Raw genomic sequence first — 15,947 nt, forward strand, 5'->3', positions numbered from 1 at the left:
TCGACGATGACATCTGTCTTGAAGTCGACCCGAGCATGATGTGGAAGGAGCGAAAGTACGATCTGATCCATTCTCGAGTGATCGGGTACATAGAAAACTGGCCAGAATATCTCAGGAACGTGCAAAGTTGCCTTGCAACTGCAGGTGTGCTCCACATAGAAGTAGTCGAGATGATTCCTTTCACCGACGAGGGTAGCCTGCCCGAAACATCCCCTCTCCTGAAACTATCTCGGATCTTGTACGAACCTTCAGAAATATCAGAAGAACACATCGGTCACGGTTCCTCCAATATCGAACGTGATCTAAAAAAGATCGGCATGCAACCAAAAATCGAACACCGCAAGCTTCCCGTCAAACATCATAAGGATGAAAAAAGACCTCAACTGGAAGATTGGCTTGCATCGACAATGATCCAGTTCATAGTAGCAAATGTAGCTATCGCGAACGAAGGGTCTGCACGGCCTGGTTTGGATGATGAGCTTGTGAAAGCAGCGATATTGGAAATCTCCCAGACTTTCTTTCATGCGTATTGCAATTAGTCAGTTCCCCCTCGTACTTCGGCAAAAGATCTGAGGCTGATCGTCTTCAAGCTATTGCATATCGGCAACGCGGTGTTTCGATAAAATGTCTGTGGCCTCGCTTTGTAAATGAAGGGGTGGGAGATGACTGCGGGGCAGGAATTAGTGGTCAGTTGCCTGCGGGCTCACGAAGCATGGCAATTCCGAACGACACTTACAGGGAGGCACCTCGTAACGAACGCTGCGCAAACGATTGCATTATAAGAAATCGCTATGATCTTTCTCGCATGCAAGTGATGCACAGTATCATCGTAATATTTGGGGATGTTACGCTTCTTAGCAATTGCTTGCGTACATTACACATCACGTTCCAAAGTTTCGCGATAGCTGTGGGGTAAACTGCATCGTTCAAGCCACCAGAGCGTAACCTCCTTTACAAGGCTGCCCCAACGAAGAAACGCCAAAAACGACAGAGAAGGCGCTACGTGTGTCCCGAGACATGATTTAACCCTCATCGAAGCAGCTCTTGGCGTCAAGTGTGAAATGTCAGCGGCGTTGGAACGACAAGGTGCACCAGGAGACACGATGGTTAGCCAAACTTCAAAGTGATGGACTTGATGTACTGAAACTCGATTAGAAGGCCTCAGGTATGAGGCGGCCGGTCTCTCGTACTTTGCTACTGGTCTATGGCTCTCAAGATGCCGGGCCGGCCGAGAGGGTGTATGAGCGAGGAGCGTGGCGTTGTCGACACTGCTTGTGAATAAGACAGGCTGACGGCAATACCCCGAATACGTTGGAAGCTGCTTCCTAAGTGTGGTTTGGTCCCGAAGATCCCTGAAAGCAGCTCGAGTTGGCCAAGGGGTTATCCTTGGGCAACTCCAGTGCCCGGGCAGCCCAGACCCAGCAATGGACGATCGAGGCCCACCTGATTACATACTAAAGGACGGGATGACGAGACCGTGCGCCGCTGACAGCGTCTTATAAAGCCGTCGCGGCCCTGAAGAGAGCTGGAAATGTGTTGGTCGAGCCCATATTAGTATCGACAAAATATTCTGTTCGTTCATCAACATGGCAGCGGAGACCCGATCTTATGGCAACGATGCATTCTCACTTTATGGCTATGAAACATCCTCAAGTCATGGCGATTCATCCGGCGACTCTGGTGTCTCCGACCTAGAAGATTCCAGTGAAGTAGCTCTTGACGTGTTGGAACGTCACGGAAAATACTGGGACAGCCAGTCGATCGAAGGCTGGAACATCCAGTCAGTCAATTACGGAAGGTTCATCATCAGCGACAAATCTACCAGATTTGTGACGGGAAATTTCGGCATCAGAGCAGAATCACTTGACTTTGATTATTCAGATTGCAGGCAAGTCGGTTAATCGATCGCACACTTGATGTAACTGACAAGAACAGTTACGGAAAGGCTCTCGACGTTACGCCTTCGCATGACTACGTTTGCGTTTGCATTACCGGAGCGACGGTTCCATCGCATCTCTTTGAAGAGCTCTCTAAGTACCGCTGTTGCCGGGCTATTCAATGAGACATCCGCTGATCAAAATGGAATTAGTTCCCTCCATGCCGAAGCTATCGTCGACATTCAATTCGGCGGACTGATTGCATCGCCGGCGAAGCCCCATGACGACCCTCCAGCAAACGAGACACTGGCCAAACTACGTACAGAGAGAGTGCATGCAGAGATGATACAAATGGTCAAACGGATGATGGAGGAAGCTGGACTTGTGTCTCGGGGCACAAGCTCATTTTCTGTACCCCCCACATCAACAGTGGCGCGAGCATTTCAGACTGGAGACCTGTGGAGGACACCGAGAGCAAGAAAAGGATTGTATGGGTATCTTTCTACCTGGGCAAACCTTCAACCGGAAGCAGGCGTAGAGATGTTACTGTAGGGTCGGTCTCAACGATTGACATGCGTAAGCTGACGACTATAGGCATGTCATTCGCGCTAGCGCGCCACGAATGAAGAGACCCAGAGAGAATCTCGTAGATGAGCCTGGACCGAAACGAGTTCGCTTGTCGGCTGATAGGCGAGACGCGTAAATGAGAGTTGCGTCTTCATTGGCCTCGTTGCATAAGAGATCACTAGGTAGAAAATGAAAGGGGACAGTTTGGATGCGTAAACCGAAGTCAGGCGTAGTCAAGTCGTCATGCCGCAGAGTGTATCCTATGCCCAAGCCAAATCTATAATTCTGTTCAAGCCGCCTCTGCTGCTGCTAGGCATTTCCTTTGTGACTCGGGGTGGGGGAAGAGGATAGTATGCGCAACGGGATCCTTCAGAGCATCGTGACAGCCCGGCGAGCTCATTGGCAGAGGGCGATCTGCGGACGCAATGGCGGAACGACTGGCGCATTCGCAACAGCCCCGGAGCCCGGATTGGGGCATCTCGAGCCGAAGCACAATCGGGGCAGCAGCCCTGCAGAGTGGGTTAAGGGCGGGCGTGGGCAGCCAGAGCGAGCGCTATTGGCTGAGGGGCGCTCGAGCCTCGCCGCAGAGTGATGCACATACAGTACTATGTATCTCATGTGGGGTTTGGAGCTCGCCAGGAGGGGGTGGGCGGCCGGGCGTGCACGTCCTCAACAGAGGGGGTGTAAGTGATGACATAGGTGTGAGGGGTGGGCGTCAGTAGGAGAAGATGGAGGGGGTGTGACCGGTGCATCTTGCATCGTCCTTGCAGCCTCCCCGGTGCCATGGCACAAACGACGTGGGGCGCTCATCTCACGTTGTAGCGTCCCTAGAACGGCCCGCATTTGGCATACGCACGGAGACGCTAGCCCAGCCAATCAGGGCTACATTTTCCGACTTCATGTCTTGCGCAGCGACAGCCAGCGCAGCGCCCGGCAACGTTGGTGTTGGCCGACCTTCGAGAGAATCCTGCACCAGGAGAGGGGCCAATCGCGGACATGCCGTCGAGTACCCGTTGGTTGCCGGCGGCATAGGCGGTCTCTTGGGCATCGGACCGTGGCTCCTTGCGAATGGAGGCGCCGGCTCTGCGGTCGTGTCCGTTTGGGGCAGCTGTGGCACGAGCTGGGCATCCGGGAGGAGGACATATAAAGGCCAACTGGTGCTGATAGGAAGACTCCTGAATCCGAAGAGCATCAACACCTCACTTCTACCACAACCGGCGCGTCTTACACTTCTACCCACGAGCCATCACAAGATCGAAAGCGAACGAAGCCGAAACGATGGATCGCTGCCCCTGCGTCAACAGATACAAGCACGGTGTCGACTGCGCCAGCTGGGTCAATTTTCACGGCGTGCGTTGCGAAGAATGCGTTGTCGTAAGTGACGAGCCCGATCATACCCAGGTCTTACTGACTCTGGACAGTACAACCGATAGTCGTGAGGGGTATTAGGGGTTTGGTTTAGTGAGATCGACGGGGCCAACGGATGGGCGGAATGTATCTGCAGTAACCTGCCTAGCTAGACCGGAGATAATTCTCCATTGAATCGACACTCTTTGCCCCCATCGTGCGTTTGATGTTACCACTGCCGGGTCCAGGCCCCTGAATGCCGGTGCAACGTGCAAGTGACGGGTCTCCGGGTCTCTAATGCTTCCGAGTATGCCTCACAGCATGCCTCGTCGTCTGCTCGTAGTCTGCTCTCAGCAATGTCGGACGTGCGAACCATCGCGGACACCTCTCACTGGAAGCCATAAAACCGTGCTGTGCCCAGACGGCGTCGAAAGAATCATAGTTCTTCGAGTCCACACAACAAGCAAAGAACTGACCAACGCGGAAAGTTGCGAAAGTACGACAGCCAACTGCTCACGATGCTTCCGGGAGCCGGTAAAGTGCTGGAGTCGAGGACCATGCCCTGAGCCCTGAGGTGGCGGAGCTGAGATGGCGGACCAACCTCGACGCCCAAGGTAGCAGAATGTCCGTGACGAGGGCCTACCTATGGAACTAGATGCCGGTCGGATCAACATGACTCTCCAAGGTCTCGAGCCCCACAACACCACCGCACTTTCGCCCATCGGCTAAGGAACCTATCCGTCGATAGTGCGTGCCCCTTTCGATACTGGCTGCGTCGGCTGCACCTGGACAATCGGGAAATGAGGATGGGCCCGCATACGGTAGTGAGTCCCCACTCTAGTCCGCTCTCTACACGCTTCCGCGCAAGACCGTCGAGCGGTGACAGAAAGCATGCCAGCATCGGCATACGGCACCATTGTCGCGAACAGGGTCTTCGAATGCCACCACCAGAAAGAAAGTTGACCGTCGATCAGCATCCTATTTCAAGGTGACTGGCCCGATGAGCATCGGTTATCGTACAATCAATACGTCTCCTGTGACAGCTGATCTCGAGCTCTCGCAAGCCATTACAAGCCCTTCTTCCGTCTAAGTCTCCCGTTCCGCACGTCCTCCCCGCGATTCTTGACGCCATCCAGACCGACGAGTTCATGAATTCTTAGGATATCAAAGATCTTACTAGTAGCTGACGTTTCTAATCCACCTCAATGGAGCTACTCGAGCTTACTCGCGGAGAAGTTAGTTCCCGGTACATATTATCTTCCTGTACCGAGCTTTAAGCGCCCATCGCCGCCAACAGCTAACCGATACGCTCACTAGCCATCCCCTAACTCTTTCGCAGCGTCGATTTCGAAAGCAAAGAAGACGCCTAAACTTGTCCCCTAGGTCCGTTCCTCTTGCTGCTGCTCCCTGGTCTAACTCGTTTCCTGCCGGCAAACGTGACCATGTAAGCGAGAAGCGTATGCCGAACTCGGCCAGTCTTGACCTCGGTAAGGAGGCGATAGGCGAGGGGCAAACGCCTTCATTCCAGCCTCCCGTGGAAAGGGACAGGTTACAACCTGACGACCCAGATTCCGACTACGGCGACGAATGCGCGATTGATGATGATGACAGCGCCGACTGGAAGGTCTCGATCGTCAACGACAGCAGGTCTATCATCAGCGAGGAGACTTCCTTTCAGCGTGTCGACTCCGCGTTTGGCCTGACCTCGCATCACTCTCTTCTTACCCTCATGTTCAGGGGCAGACGACGGAGAATGCTCGCGACAGAGCTGACCGAGTCCTTCCGACGCAACTTTCTTTGGGAGCGTCAGCAGAAGTCTTTTACCGTCAACGCATTCCTCAAGCGCTGTCATACCTTCCATGTGGTCGCGGACCTAAAGCAGTACCCCGAGAGGGTCCGCATCAACACGAACGAGGATAACCCCATAGTTCCCCAATGTCTCCTGTATTATACAGGCTGTATGATACAGCCGATCCCGATGGTTACCACAATAAAGAATGGTGATATGATTAGTTGTGGAATAGAAACGCCGGAGCGAATTGCCGCTACGGCGACAAAGGTCGAATGATTGTTTGATTCGCGCGGGGTCGAGCGGTATCACGGAGGTCTTAAACTGTTTGGAGGCGCGCATTAAGCCACGGATCAGGCTAAAGCAGAGATGGATCCACGGTGATGCGACAAGATAAAACGGTAACATTTGCACATACAAAAATGACTACCTGCCGCTGTGTTCGCATTGCCAGAACCGAGGATCTGATTGCAGCCCACGACGTGAGCACTTCATCATATTTTCGACCAGACCGCAATGAACATAGAGAAGCCGAGTTCCGATCATACGGACCGTTGGAACTGAATGCTGCGCAAGAGGCATTGCGCACCACTTTGCATGACTCGCAAATCTCGGTGAGATCAGAAGGGCTCTAGATCTGAATTGTGGGCGGAGGCTAAGATGGTCCAAGGAGACCAGTGAAGATTCTTCGAAGTATTTCTCATCGCCGCTATCGTATGGATCCCTAAGAACAGCAAGGCAGCTCGCGGTCTCCCTTGGAACCCGGGACTCCAATTGATGAGATAGACCAGCCAGCAAGTCAACCATGCATCAGGTCGGTAGGCTCGATCGTTTCCACGTCCATCCGCCGCCCAAGAATAGCCGAGGTCATCGTCACAGCGAGAATATCACACATTTAGACCATCAACAATGAAGCGCATTTCTACTTGGGCTTCGGGTTCATCGCAGCGACAATGGCAGTCTTTGATTTGCGCAGTGCGACGGCCTGTAAACTAGCGATACAGAATTTGGACCTCCTTGAACCGACGTGCAGCCCTAGGCAACACTGGCTCCTGAACAGCAACACACTATCTGTCCAGCTCGTATTCTTGCCACAGAGGTACGGGAGGTTGCACAGCTTTTCCTTTACTCCCTAAAAATTGTTAACACTGGCTTGCCATATGACTACTGTATGAAGGATCACCGACTCTTCTTACGCTCTTCCCATTCTTTGAAGTCTTCCATATTGTTCATCCAGGCTACAAACCGAGTGTCCAAGGTGTCATTCTGCTCTCCAACGACACCGTGATTGGTTTCAGCCACAAACCTGAACCAAGTGTCGGGATCTTCTGTTTGCAAGAAGATCTCCCACTGCTTTCCAGCGGCCCTGTGGGCGCATGTGTGTTCACGCCCACTCTTGATTCCCTGACTTTCATCTATCTGCAATTTCAGTCTTCGCAACTTCGCAAAAAACTCCGGTGCGTAGGGAAACTCGTCGGCGTAGGCGCGGATTCGGTGGTTAGGATAACGTTTACTGTGAGACCTATATGGTAAAAGATCATAAATACTGAGGCTTCCTGTTCCGCATTTGTCTTTGTATTGCGCGTAAACCTGAGAGTCAACTTTTGTGAAAGCTATCAGTTTCCATCCGGATTCCATCGCGTAGAATGCCAATCGTTGCAGTTGAGAGATGTCGTGAAGTCGTCTTTGAGGTTGGAAGGAGAAGATTTGGGTCTCTGCACGAGCAGCACAGCAATATTAATCCTTAGGCGAGTCCCCTTCAGCTTTCATCTGCCCCACAATTAGACGGCCTCGATTATGCACACCTAAGCTCCAGACATGCACAAGCTATGCTAAATTTGCTGTCAATGACACCATTCTCCTCCTCCAACACAGAAGCTGATTTTCATCAGCTGCTGCAGTCTTCGGACAAGGATCATCTAGCAACTGGATTCATAGGACCACGCCGTTGGAAGGCTCCGCAGAAATGCTATTTCGAAGTCAACAGTTTCCTCAGATGGCAGAATACGGCAATCATGGATGAAAAGTTGTCACAAAAAGTGGGTCACTCCTTATGGGCAGCATTAACCTCACCCATATCTCGCGACAAAGTTGTTGTATGTCATAGCTGTCACAAAGCATGTCCAAAATGATTTCAGACAGAATGAAGATAATGCAGTCTATTCTCTAGTAATAGACATCCATATTGCGCAAGTTTGTAGTCAACGATGCCATTGAGGGATCTCCGAGAAATATGTGCTTTGTATTGATACAATCCTCGGCAACCTTTGTGATCGTGTCAAATTCCGCACATGAACCGACCTCTCGATAAATGAGTACCACATCACCAACTAACAGTTCAACATGGTCATGTACAGGAACTTTCAGGTAATACTTACAATGGCCTTTTGTGTGTCTCTCATGGTTTCCTTTCTGCCTTCGTAGTAACACTATGTACGATAGCATGGATCGATTTGGAGCTTCGACAGTGGGTTGTTCTCCATCGTGAGCCAAAGATTGCCGATGTTGCAGATTGAGTCATCCTCAAGTCTCACTACAATGGCATCGATTTTGTCACGAGCTATGGCACGCAGCAATGGGCATATGAAGTGGGTTAAAGTGGCTTGAAGTAACCCATCTAAAATGAGCACATGAGAGATGTCTATATACTAAGTGAGTGTGATATCCACGTGAGAAAGCACGTGGAAAGATGCTTGACAAGTGCTGATACCATTCCTGTTTCGTGACAGATTTTCTCTTTATCATCGGAGTGATGCACGTGGCATATAGAAAAAATCATCTGAACAAATTGAGTGACGTATGGCTCGAAGACCGTTCGCATTGGTTTTGCATTCGACGGCTGCTCTGCACTTGGATCCCCGTCGCGCATTGGTGTTGTTCGAGGATGCCGCCTCTGCCAGACCCTGTGTCTTGTCCTTACGTTTCCAAAACTTTGGCCCGACTGTGAAGATGAAGAGAGCGCGTTGTGGCGATATCGATGGTGACAAAACGCCGGCAGCTGTTGCGGCCAATGCTAACGCTGAGGCGATAGATGCCAAACACGGGTAAGGCCTGTCTTCACTGCCGACCGCGATGTCATTTATTGTTGGTATTCCTATCACAGGGATGGTTCGAACCGTGGGTGACGAAGAGGTCAAATCGATATATATTTAACTTCTGCGTAAGGTGTAAAAAGGAGGTTCTAACCGTAGGTTGGGCAGACCGTGGATCTCGTGAGTACGGTCTGTAAGTGGCCCCTGCGCGGGCCCCTTGCCTCGAGGTCGAATTGGACTTCCAATCCGACATTTATATCGTCAACATGACATGAACGGACGTACATATGGATCCGTACAAGAACAGTATCGAATGCCATTAATGAGGTCGCTGCCAATTACGCGAGGATAGTTGGACAGGGATGGTAAAATGACTTCTACTATAGAGAGAAACAGCGGGCTTCCGTAGCCGACACCGGCCGAGCAGGAGAGATCTGTGTTGTAGGCATTGACATCACGTTCTGCCATTATCTGCGACCAGTGTCAAGTTGGAGTCACACATTCTACGGTCCGTAAAGGGCAGATCTTCAAGGTGACATTCTCTTCACCTAGTTTCTCATATCTCTACTTGGAATCGATTGACTGAAATGATGATCCATCTTAAGTACTTCTGATGGAGTACAACAGTAAACACGAGTGAGGTCGACGTTGTGAATTGTCTCCGAGTCCAAAAAAGGCGTTAAAGGATTAGGAGGGCAATGATCCAAGTAAGCCACGTAGAAAATTCGACTGTAAACTCATGATTAGAGCAGCCCGGTGGAGTGAGGCAGTTTACTTACATCGCCATATTTGGAAACACCATCATCAGAGCATTCAAGTACTCATCATGATAACCACGCTCCGAACGCAGGCACTGATATCGCTCCATGGCCTGAAGCGTCAGCTCGTGAGAACCAAGCACGCTATCGAGGGGCACACAATTTGACCCCCACAGACCGCTGTGAACCAATTTGCCCGAGTTGAATTGTTCGTAGACTACCCAATGCGTCATTGGAGGTTCAGACCTGGATTCTGGTTGCAGCGCGGCATCTTCCCCCGAAGCTGTAACAGATGCATTGTAATCATTGAGCATTGGCGATAGCTTTCTCAAGTGGCCTGTCATAGATCAGAGGCTGACGTTTGTGATTTGAGATGAATGGAGTCTTCTAACCTGGAAATTTGGAATTGACTGCGCCTTCGAACTGGTTTACTTCCACGCCTAAGCTCTGCCCGGGATTCAGAGATCTGTCGGCATTTCCGGGTTCTCTTAGAAAAGAGCATTCGACCTTTCGCCGTCGACAGGTTGTACATGGCGCCTCCATGGAGCATTTAGTCTTCAATGTACGGCACTCATTGCATGCCTGGGAAGAGTAAATTAGCTTCAATGCTGATGTTGCTTGATTCCTTCCTTTATCAGACCACGGAAGGAAGGTTGGTCTCATAGAGCAACGAAAGCGTTTCCCAGAACTTCGACTTACTTTTCGGATGCGAGATTTCTTTGCAATTGCGAACCCACCCCATGGCAGATCTCCTCCGTCAGGCGCTTTGCGCTTAGGGCGGCGCTGGCTCCTCCTAACAGATTGTTAGATTTCACATGAAGAGTGCTGTGATATCACTGACATTGTATAGCTCGAATGCACATGAAGATGTTGATGACAAGAACGACGACCAGGAGAAGTCCCAGGCGAGGAGAAAGCCGCCTATTTATATCAGGGGCGTCAAGATTGCGGACGGTGGGAAAGCGACATATTGATACCCGCAGGAGTAAGGCCACAAATCCGCAGTCCCTCTCCAGACCCTTTCCTTGTTGAAGTCACACGCTTTCAGTGGAGAGCGCAATTCCCTCGGAGACAAAAGGCGAAATTAGGTATGCGAATCCGCTAGTCACCGACTTGTCTTCGAGCTGGCCGGTGGTCCAGCTTCTATGTGCTGAGGACGATGTTTTCGGGTCTCGTGGGGTGCGAACCAGTGCTGCACTTTGCCCAAGCCCAGGCCGATGTCGATAGTATTAACTATCAGACTCCCGTTTCACGGCATAAAGGAAGCCTATAGATTGAGGAGGTTACGTCCGTCTGGAAAGTCGTTCAGTACGTGCCCAATAATCCGCTAGAGGTAGATAACAGGCAGGGAAACGTACCAGAATGTTACGGGTTGATGTCCGCGTGTGCGAGCGGAAGCGTAGCCGTGGTTCTCAGACCAAATTCTCTTTCTCTTTTTTAGCTTTAACTTTCTTTCGATCTGAACGATCTCAGTCAGTCTTAGCCATCTGGGGTTTCGCCCCCTCACGATGTCTATGATCCAGTCACCTGCTGGCAAGCTCCCAAAGCCGTCCCCTGTGCTGTGTTTCCCGGGCTGAGCTTGCCTTCCGCTACCAAGCGCCTTCACGTAAGCGGCAAGTGTAAGTCAAATTTGGGAGATCCAGACTCCACAGAAGAGGATCAGAGTGCTGGGAAGATGCATTCGTATGCTTAGATGTAAGGTGTTCTCAACCTGACAATACCGAGGTTGGGGGTTCCCTTGTCGCGATTTTCCTTCACTGCCAGATGAGAACCTGTTGCTATTATGATCGGTACTTGAAGTTTCGATCAAAATGGCATGACGCTGGCTCACAAATTCATCACACGTACGGACCCTGAAACCGACTGCGCAAACGAGGAAGCGGTTGTCGCCAGAGAGCGACCTTGCAGGTTTGGGTAGCATCGTTGATATGCACTTACGAGTGAGACTTCCTTCCGCCTAAACCACATGACAAAGCAGTGCTCAAGCGCCAGCTTCCAAACCGCTGGCCGGTTTCGGGACCGAACAAGAAGAACCCGGATCACTGACCGTGCGTGTTTTGCCCCGGGGCCCACCCCGTTCCGTGAACTTTGTGGGGGGCAATACCGGTCGAAGGACCGGAGCGTGGCTGCCGGTCAGTGAGTACTTGTCAAGCACCGCCAGTTGCCCATGTCAGGCCGGTGTCAATATGGCTGGTAGCGCACTGCAAGTACATGCAAGGCCACTGCCCGCATTGAGACTGCTCCGCCAAAGCCACTACCCTTATGATCTTATCATGGGCACAGCAGAGCACGAAAAATGTGAGAGCAAGCGCGCGTCGGATGTGGCAAACCTTGCTAGCAGGTTTTGGATTCCAACAGGCACAGACTCACATGAGCGCGAGGCGATCGTGCGGACGGCCATCAGTGGGGTGGACTCCTGGTGTACTGATCTGTAATTCAGCCTGCTGCACTCCTCCAAGCCCTGGTCGTGCACCCCGGGTGGGTTTCGAGGCGGAGGTTTACGTTTTCCCAATATCTTGAGAGGCGCAATGGCTGCCAGAACCCTGGGTTCCGGTCCGCGTTTTCTAATAGTGTCGCCTCGTTTGGTCCTCCAGGGTTCAGCTGAGATTCATTCGCAGCATGCATGGCACGACTGCATAAGAGGTATGGAGAAGCAAGGCGGTTACGCTGGAAGGCGGTGGTAAGAACACAGGGCCGGGTGTTGATATTCCTACAACCCAGAGGTGGCCCTGTACTCTTGCCACCCCATGGCTGGCAAGTCGACGCGGAAGCAGTCCGCAACTTTCATACCCAAGACGGTGGGTGGGAGAGATGTCACGGCCGCCAGAATTAGCAAATGGACAAGCCAGCCAAGCACTGTCCAGGGCATGTTCAGGGATAGGTGGTCGAATCTTCTCGTATCATGTCGGAAAGCTCTTTCTTGCACCGAGCGCTATTGACCGTCATAATCACCATGACCTTTTGGGTCCCGTTATTCTTACCAGAGACCTGGCAATCAAGGGGCGTTCAAGGATTTCGTTCATCGAGAACGAGATGGGCCGCCTCCGCAGTAGAGAGATCAGCGCAGATATCGAAGTTGTGCCCAGCGTCGCCGGAAGCTGACCTCATTGCAAAGGTCCACCACCGCCCAGGATTATTGCGAATCGTTTCAATGAAGTATACCTCGCCGCTTTGCTCGTAATCGCTCGCAGAGCAGATTGAATCCTTCTGACTTGTCCGACACGGACAGATCCACTTGAAGCCTGCAAATCAGCCCGGAACTCTCCACTTCTCCATGTCAACCTTGCAAAGGTATGCCACGCCGTAGTGAGTCCCGCTTGTTTCGTCAGTGGCTCGGGATGAGCATGATGGGCCGGACTTGCTCGGCCAGTAGACGTGATTGGGTAAGATTTGCGGCCAAGACTAATACAGACGCAAGTGTCTGCATCACATCACATCTGTCAGTCCCGGTCTAACCTGTCTCAGGGGCCTGGCTAGCTGGCACCAACGGGGAGTGCAGTCCACACGACCAAGTACACTACTCCGTACGTGACATCGAGCCTGGAAGTCGCGACACGCCTCCGAGTATCAGCGGACATGGGTGTCGGTACCGCCTGCTGGCCTGCCAAGCACCCCAAATTGGGTGACTATTGCGCCGCAGAAGGGGCCACCGTGGCAGAGCACCAATCACACACTAGATAGCAAATTCAGTCCAACCCAATCATGTGGTTGTTTGCCAACAACGCGCAAACCCCTGACAGGTAGTCATCTCTGCCCCCTGGCCGGAACAAGCCAGCTAGGGTAATCGACGACCTCTACAGCCCCAAATAAGCTGCCTCTCTGCGCATCTCAGCTTGAATTGACTTTCAAGTGTCGCGGCGACGGGAAACATACGAAATCGCTGCCTGTCTTGCATAGTATTTGATCCCGGGAAGCCCCCTCTCGTCCCTCATTCCTGCGTCCACAGGAACACCCTATGGACACCCTCGGGTGACTGCGGCCGCCAGGACTTGCATAGAAGCGAATTGGTACTTTCATGGAGGGTGCCAGAGCTCCTCACATCATCAAGAGTTGTTCCCTGTTCTCTGGTGTGGCACAGGACCATTCTTGCAAGCCACATATAGTGACTCGTCGTCTGCGTATGCTTAGGAGTCACGTCGTGACCATCGTTGGGAGCGCGATCACGCGCGTAGACTGCCAGCATACCTAAGCTTGACGCAGCTCGCCCCCAATTTATTGACTTATCCTTGCTTCGAGTTGGCAAATTTCTCTAGTCTTGAAGAGCCTGACATATCTTCGTCCGTAAATCGGCTAACCCAGTCGCGACGTATTTGTGTACATACTTTTTCATGACAGCCACATCTCCTCCGCATCCTTCCTCCATATGCTCGTTTATTACGTCGGCCATCGTGTCCTTCGCCAACTCACGCATTTCGTCCAACGTATCCGGCACTTGTTGCCCGAGCTGTTCAGCCTCCAGCACCCTGGTATCCAGAATCTCAACCCGATCCTCAACCTCCACCATCCGTTTATCCGTAGACTCATCCTGATCTTCGATCTCCTCCGGCCGCTTACTCAAAGACGCATTCTGACCCTCAACCTCCTCCAGCCGTTTACTTAAAGACGCATTCTGATTCTCAACCTCCGCCAGCCGGTGCCGCACAAAGTCAAAGGCACCCCGAAAGTCCTCTTCTCGTTGTATTATCCGGTTTTGGCATTGCATCACGCATCGCTCTAGACGTGCAAGCTGGAGCGTCAAGCCGTGCTGAGATCCCGGTTTCACATCGAGCTGTTGTCCGTCTCCTATCGAACCCAGTGTGGGAGTTGAGGCGATTGAGCAAATTCTCTTGGAGCTTTGGTGTGCGTCGTCGTCCATAGAAGACGCACGTTTGATACGAGGCCCGTCGGGTGGGCGTTCGGTGGCGCTATAGTCCGGTGGCGCACAGTCAACTGCGGGACTTTCGGACAAGTTCGGCACATCAGCCGAGGTCGTCGTGAGCCCCTGCCCAGGATATCCATCATACTGGGGAGGTAATCCGAGATACCGCGGGTCGTCCTCGTAATCGATCGTCGCTGGCGTAGTAGATCCGTCACGTTCCCAGTCCGGCTGAAAATCGGTTCGATCGCGATGGTCCACAACCCTGCCACCTTTACCAGCGTACAGCCTCTGCGGGTCCACATCGAGTTGAAATGATCGAAGTTGCTGCCTGTTTTCCGCAAACTTCGAAAAACACTTCACAGCAGTCTGACATTGATCGAGCTGCCGTTGGATGGTTGTGTTGTACGGGACGTAGACAGAGAATGACGAAGTGGCCGCGAGCGAGGCAAGCGAGTCGTAACCACGTCGGCCGGATTCATCGAGAATCTCACGACATCCGAAATCCATCGGCACGATAAGTTGTGCGCAGACGCCACTATGCAATCGGAAATGGAGGCGGCACACATCGTTTGTACAGCCTTGGCGATACATCGCCATCTTCAATGACGTGCTTTCGTCATTCAAGTTGCAGTTGGTGGGTTCGAGTGAGTGGAGACGGTCGGGTGTAACTTGCAAATAGATACGAAACGGATTGTTGTCCCCATTGCTGATGCCGACGCTAAGACGAAAACATACCGATCCATGAAGAAATGTGATCTTCAGTCTGAACAGCTGATCGATGAATGTGGTCTGTCGTCCTTCTTGGTCTTCGCGCACAGCATAAACGCTCTCACTTCTATGTGTTGGTTTGTCCACGTTTCGGGACATGTTGTTTCGCTTGAGTTTGTTGTCCTAGATGAGCGTGCATGGAATGTGGCGTTTGGACGCAGCGGAGGATGGCTTACTGTGGTAATGGTTCATCCCTCCCTCCCTTGGATTGAGTCCTCCGCAAGGTAGCTAGCTGTGAACAAGACGAGTCCTGGCGTGCACGACCAAGCTCGAGGTGCATGTCGGGCTCTTGTGCGAACAGTAGCATGACCAGTCTTGCGGGTGACGGATCTCGGCCGGAAGGTATCGGGCTTGATCGGTTCCAACAAGATCCGGTCCTATTCGCACAAAGAGCCGGAAAACAACCAACCGAGCGGTCGCGGTGCGAAGAACAAGATCAGTCGGTCGATGGCAGCATGTGTGTGCAGGACAAAGTAGGAGACGGCAGTTGGCGTGGATGGAAGGGCGCAACGGAAGTAAGAAAGGGGTGGGGCGGTACAGCACACTCTATATAGTGAGAAACACTGGTAATGATGGGGCTGGCGAGTGGAGACGTTAGCGATCGGCAATTCGTTAGTCCGCCCACGCGACGTCCGCCCACGCGACCGACCGGCGACAAGATCAGGCTTTCGTATGATTGGCTTAGCCGGGCATTGAGCCCCTCAGAGGCCGTTACACGCCAATGCAGAGGGGAACTCTGAACCAATCAGTCGTCGAACTCTGACAAACAATCTTGTCCGAGGCAGTTTTGGCGCCTGCTTCCTGCTTGTTCCCTGGTTGGGTCCGCGGGTCTTGGCCTCCGGCATCTCGGCGGTTGTGGATTCATTCGCCTTCATGCACAAGACCGTGAAAGCCTAATGCTGGCCAAAGGACGACTTCACCTTTCGGCCGAGGCCAGTTTCATCCTCGAGG

At 52.2% G+C, this 15,947-nt stretch overlaps 8 protein-coding genes across 8 annotated transcripts; 3 read left to right on the forward strand and 5 right to left on the reverse strand.

Annotated features, from left to right (window-relative positions):
* Positions 1-38: 38 nt before the first annotated feature.
* BDP55DRAFT_637770 (uncharacterized protein) lies at positions 39-539 on the forward strand (the record flags this gene model as incomplete). Its single annotated transcript, XM_060573026.1, has 1 exon — positions 39-539. One exon carries the CDS (start codon positions 39-41, stop codon positions 537-539), a length of 501 nt encoding a protein of 166 aa, XP_060423309.1.
* A 1,047-nt stretch (positions 540-1,586) lies between these two features.
* Positions 1,587-2,429, forward strand: BDP55DRAFT_637771 (uncharacterized protein; the record flags this gene model as incomplete). The annotated part of the gene is made up of 2 exons (XM_060573027.1): positions 1,587-1,896; positions 1,936-2,429. 2 exons carry the CDS (start codon positions 1,587-1,589, stop codon positions 2,427-2,429), a joined length of 804 nt encoding a protein of 267 aa, XP_060423310.1.
* A 1,554-nt stretch (positions 2,430-3,983) lies between these two features.
* On the reverse strand, positions 3,984-4,637 carry BDP55DRAFT_396356 (uncharacterized protein). The gene has a single exon (XM_060567243.1). It carries the CDS (start codon positions 4,511-4,513, stop codon positions 4,142-4,144), a length of 372 nt encoding a protein of 123 aa, XP_060423311.1. The 5' UTR covers positions 4,514-4,637; the 3' UTR covers positions 3,984-4,141.
* Positions 4,638-5,526: 889 nt separating this feature from the next.
* BDP55DRAFT_532026 (uncharacterized protein) lies at positions 5,527-5,727 on the forward strand (the record flags this gene model as incomplete). Its single annotated transcript, XM_060567850.1, has 1 exon — positions 5,527-5,727. A coding segment is annotated over one exon (201 nt), but the record flags the coding sequence as incomplete, so codon positions are not given.
* Positions 5,728-6,759: 1,032 nt separating this feature from the next.
* BDP55DRAFT_637773 (uncharacterized protein) lies at positions 6,760-7,218 on the reverse strand (the record flags this gene model as incomplete). The annotated part of the gene is made up of 1 exon (XM_060573028.1): positions 6,760-7,218. The coding sequence occupies one exon, from the start codon at positions 7,216-7,218 to the stop codon at positions 6,760-6,762; it is 459 nt and encodes a 152-aa protein (XP_060423313.1).
* A 1,712-nt stretch (positions 7,219-8,930) lies between these two features.
* On the reverse strand, positions 8,931-10,440 carry BDP55DRAFT_396458 (uncharacterized protein). Its single transcript, XM_060567244.1, has 5 exons — positions 10,212-10,440; positions 10,070-10,163; positions 9,763-9,952; positions 9,392-9,707; positions 8,931-9,341 (listed from the first exon to the last, which is right to left on the reverse strand). Coding segments are annotated over exons 1-5 (783 nt in total). The 5' UTR covers positions 10,214-10,440; the 3' UTR covers positions 8,931-9,160.
* A 619-nt stretch (positions 10,441-11,059) lies between these two features.
* Positions 11,060-12,239, reverse strand: BDP55DRAFT_637775 (uncharacterized protein; the record flags this gene model as incomplete). The annotated part of the gene is made up of 7 exons (XM_060573029.1): positions 11,060-11,148; positions 11,219-11,271; positions 11,309-11,327; positions 11,418-11,496; positions 11,573-11,637; positions 11,741-11,971; positions 12,161-12,239. 7 exons carry the CDS (start codon positions 12,237-12,239, stop codon positions 11,060-11,062), a joined length of 615 nt encoding a protein of 204 aa, XP_060423315.1.
* A 1,380-nt stretch (positions 12,240-13,619) lies between these two features.
* BDP55DRAFT_637776 (uncharacterized protein) lies at positions 13,620-15,095 on the reverse strand (the record flags this gene model as incomplete). The annotated part of the gene is made up of 1 exon (XM_060573030.1): positions 13,620-15,095. One exon carries the CDS (start codon positions 15,093-15,095, stop codon positions 13,620-13,622), a length of 1,476 nt encoding a protein of 491 aa, XP_060423316.1.
* Between the last annotated feature and the right edge of the window lie 852 nt (positions 15,096-15,947).

This window comes from Colletotrichum godetiae (assembly GCF_030913485.1).
Source record: "Colletotrichum godetiae strain CBS 193.32 chromosome Unknown BDP55scaffold_72, whole genome shotgun sequence".
Taxonomy (NCBI): Eukaryota; Fungi; Ascomycota; class Sordariomycetes; order Glomerellales; family Glomerellaceae; genus Colletotrichum; species Colletotrichum godetiae.